Here is a 1,742-nt window from a genome sequence, read left to right on the forward strand (position 1 = left end):
AGTGTGCTGACGTCATCGGTCAGCGACATGGAAGCCGTATTTGTTTACCCCGTTCTGCACGTACATGAATGCAAGAAATACTAGATTTTAGGACAACTTAGACGCTTTTCAATCTTTTTTTCTCTTTTTTAAGTAACTGTTAACTGTGTTGGTACGTGTTTTTTTACTTTGAGGGCTGCAATTTGCGTTTTGTATGGCGTACCTGGCAAACTACACGTTACTATCATTATAAATTGTCCATTTTCTTCAAGTTTCGTATGAATTCAACATGAGCGGCGGCTTAGCACCGAGCAAAAGCACTGTATATGTGTCAAACCTGCCATTTTCTCTCACCAACAATGACCTCCACAAGGTAATTCTGATTCAGCATCGTTCACCTCAATGGAAAGATGTAAAGTGTGATTCTTTTGCAAAAACGTACAACTAACAAAGGCTTGTAACGATTTCAGCTGTTTACCAAGTATGGAAAAGTGGTTAAGTGAGTATGTTTTTGTGGAACCTTTCACTTTATTTCACATAAAAAATGTGATGGTACTCTAATGGCTGTCTATTTCTCAGGGTTACAATTGTGAAGGATAAAGACACTCACAAAAGCAAAGGAGTGGCGTTCGTTCTATTCCTGGACAGAGACTCGGCTCATAACTGTGCAAGAGCAGTGAACAACAAGCAAGTGGGTGAAATTTTTATAATTATTATGATTACCGTATGTAAGTTACAGATGTGCTTGCTTTCCAGTTGTTTGGCAGAACTGTAAAAGCCAGTATTGCACTCGACAACGGCCGAGCGACAGAGTTTATCAGGAGGCGCAACTACACAGACAAGAGCAGGTGTTATGAATGTGGGGTCAGTACAATTGTGTTGTTTTTTCAACATGTCTGCTGCGTGTATTTGGGTCAATTTACAGCTATTTATTCTGCTACAATATACCAGGACACAGGTCATATGAGCTATGCATGTCCCAAGAATATGCTGGGAGAGCGAGAGCCGCCAAAGAAGAAGGAAAAGAAAAAGAAGAAAAAAGCTCAGCAACTTGAACATGTGTAAGATACAAGACATGCTGAAAAATAGGATGCATCTTCTTTCAATGCCTTTTATTCCCCTCATAGTGAAGAAGAGGAACTGGAAAGTGAAGAAGAAGGAGAAGATCCTGCACTTGACAGTCTGAGTCAAGCCATAGCTTTTCAGGTATTTGGCAGATTAAATTTGTTATATAGCCCAAGTAGTAAGATGACTTGTTTCTTTTTCGTCGTCACAGCAAGCGCGTATTGACGAAGAAGAGAAGCAAAGAAAAAGCACGGCTATGTCCCAGGATGACAGCCCTCATCCTTCGTCCTCCTCAGACTCCAGGAAAGTACGGATCAAAAAGAGCGCATACTTCAGCGATGAAGAAGAGCTTAGTGACTAAAGCGAACCTTTTGCTCGCTTGTACATACATTTGTTGTAAATAAAAACATGTTGTTATGTGTTCTTGGAGTTGTTAGTGAATCGAATCGTTCCGCTTTAAAATATATTGTGGTATGTATAAATATGTGTCAAGCAAACTGATGTGAAAATAAAGTATTTGAAAATATTGGGATAAAAAGGTGCGGCAAAAGTGACCTCTGCTTTAAGAATTAAAAATGGAAACATCATAAAACGCACTTGGCGAGCCCTCGATGTGGACATAGAGAGCAAATGACGGCGCTGTGGAGCCATCATGAGGAATGTCAGGCTAAGAAAGACGCGCCGCCCACGATTGGCTG

The 1,742-nt window shown here is 40.5% G+C and overlaps 2 protein-coding genes across 2 annotated transcripts in view; both read left to right on the top strand.

Moving 5' to 3' along the window:
- Positions 1 to 1,742, top strand: part of LOC119117540 — a 135,310-nt gene that overhangs the window by 50,628 nt on the left and 82,940 nt on the right. The gene's annotated exons all lie outside the window — the stretch shown is intronic.
- Positions 9 to 1,473, top strand: zcrb1 (zinc finger CCHC-type and RNA binding motif 1). Its single transcript, XM_037243466.1, has 7 exons — positions 9 to 352; positions 450 to 478; positions 559 to 670; positions 736 to 843; positions 931 to 1,040; positions 1,107 to 1,185; positions 1,256 to 1,473. Exons 1-7 carry the CDS (start codon positions 269 to 271, stop codon positions 1,403 to 1,405), a joined length of 672 nt encoding a protein of 223 aa, XP_037099361.1. The 5' UTR covers positions 9 to 268; the 3' UTR covers positions 1,406 to 1,473.

This window comes from Syngnathus acus, chromosome 23, assembly GCF_901709675.1.
Source record: "Syngnathus acus chromosome 23, fSynAcu1.2, whole genome shotgun sequence".
Taxonomy (NCBI): Eukaryota; Metazoa; Chordata; class Actinopteri; order Syngnathiformes; family Syngnathidae; genus Syngnathus; species Syngnathus acus.

Excerpts from the sequence above, each read along its gene's own strand:
- zcrb1 (XM_037243466.1), top strand. The coding sequence starts at position 269 with ATGAGCGGCGGCTTAGCACCGAGCAAAAGCACTGTATATGTGTCAAAC. Across the intron at positions 671-735 it reads GAGCAGTGAACAACAAGCAA|TTGTTTGGCAGAACTGTAAA; the intron begins GTGGGTGAAATT and ends CTTGCTTTCCAG. Across the intron at positions 844-930 it reads GCAGGTGTTATGAATGTGGG|GACACAGGTCATATGAGCTA; the intron begins GTCAGTACAATT and ends ACAATATACCAG.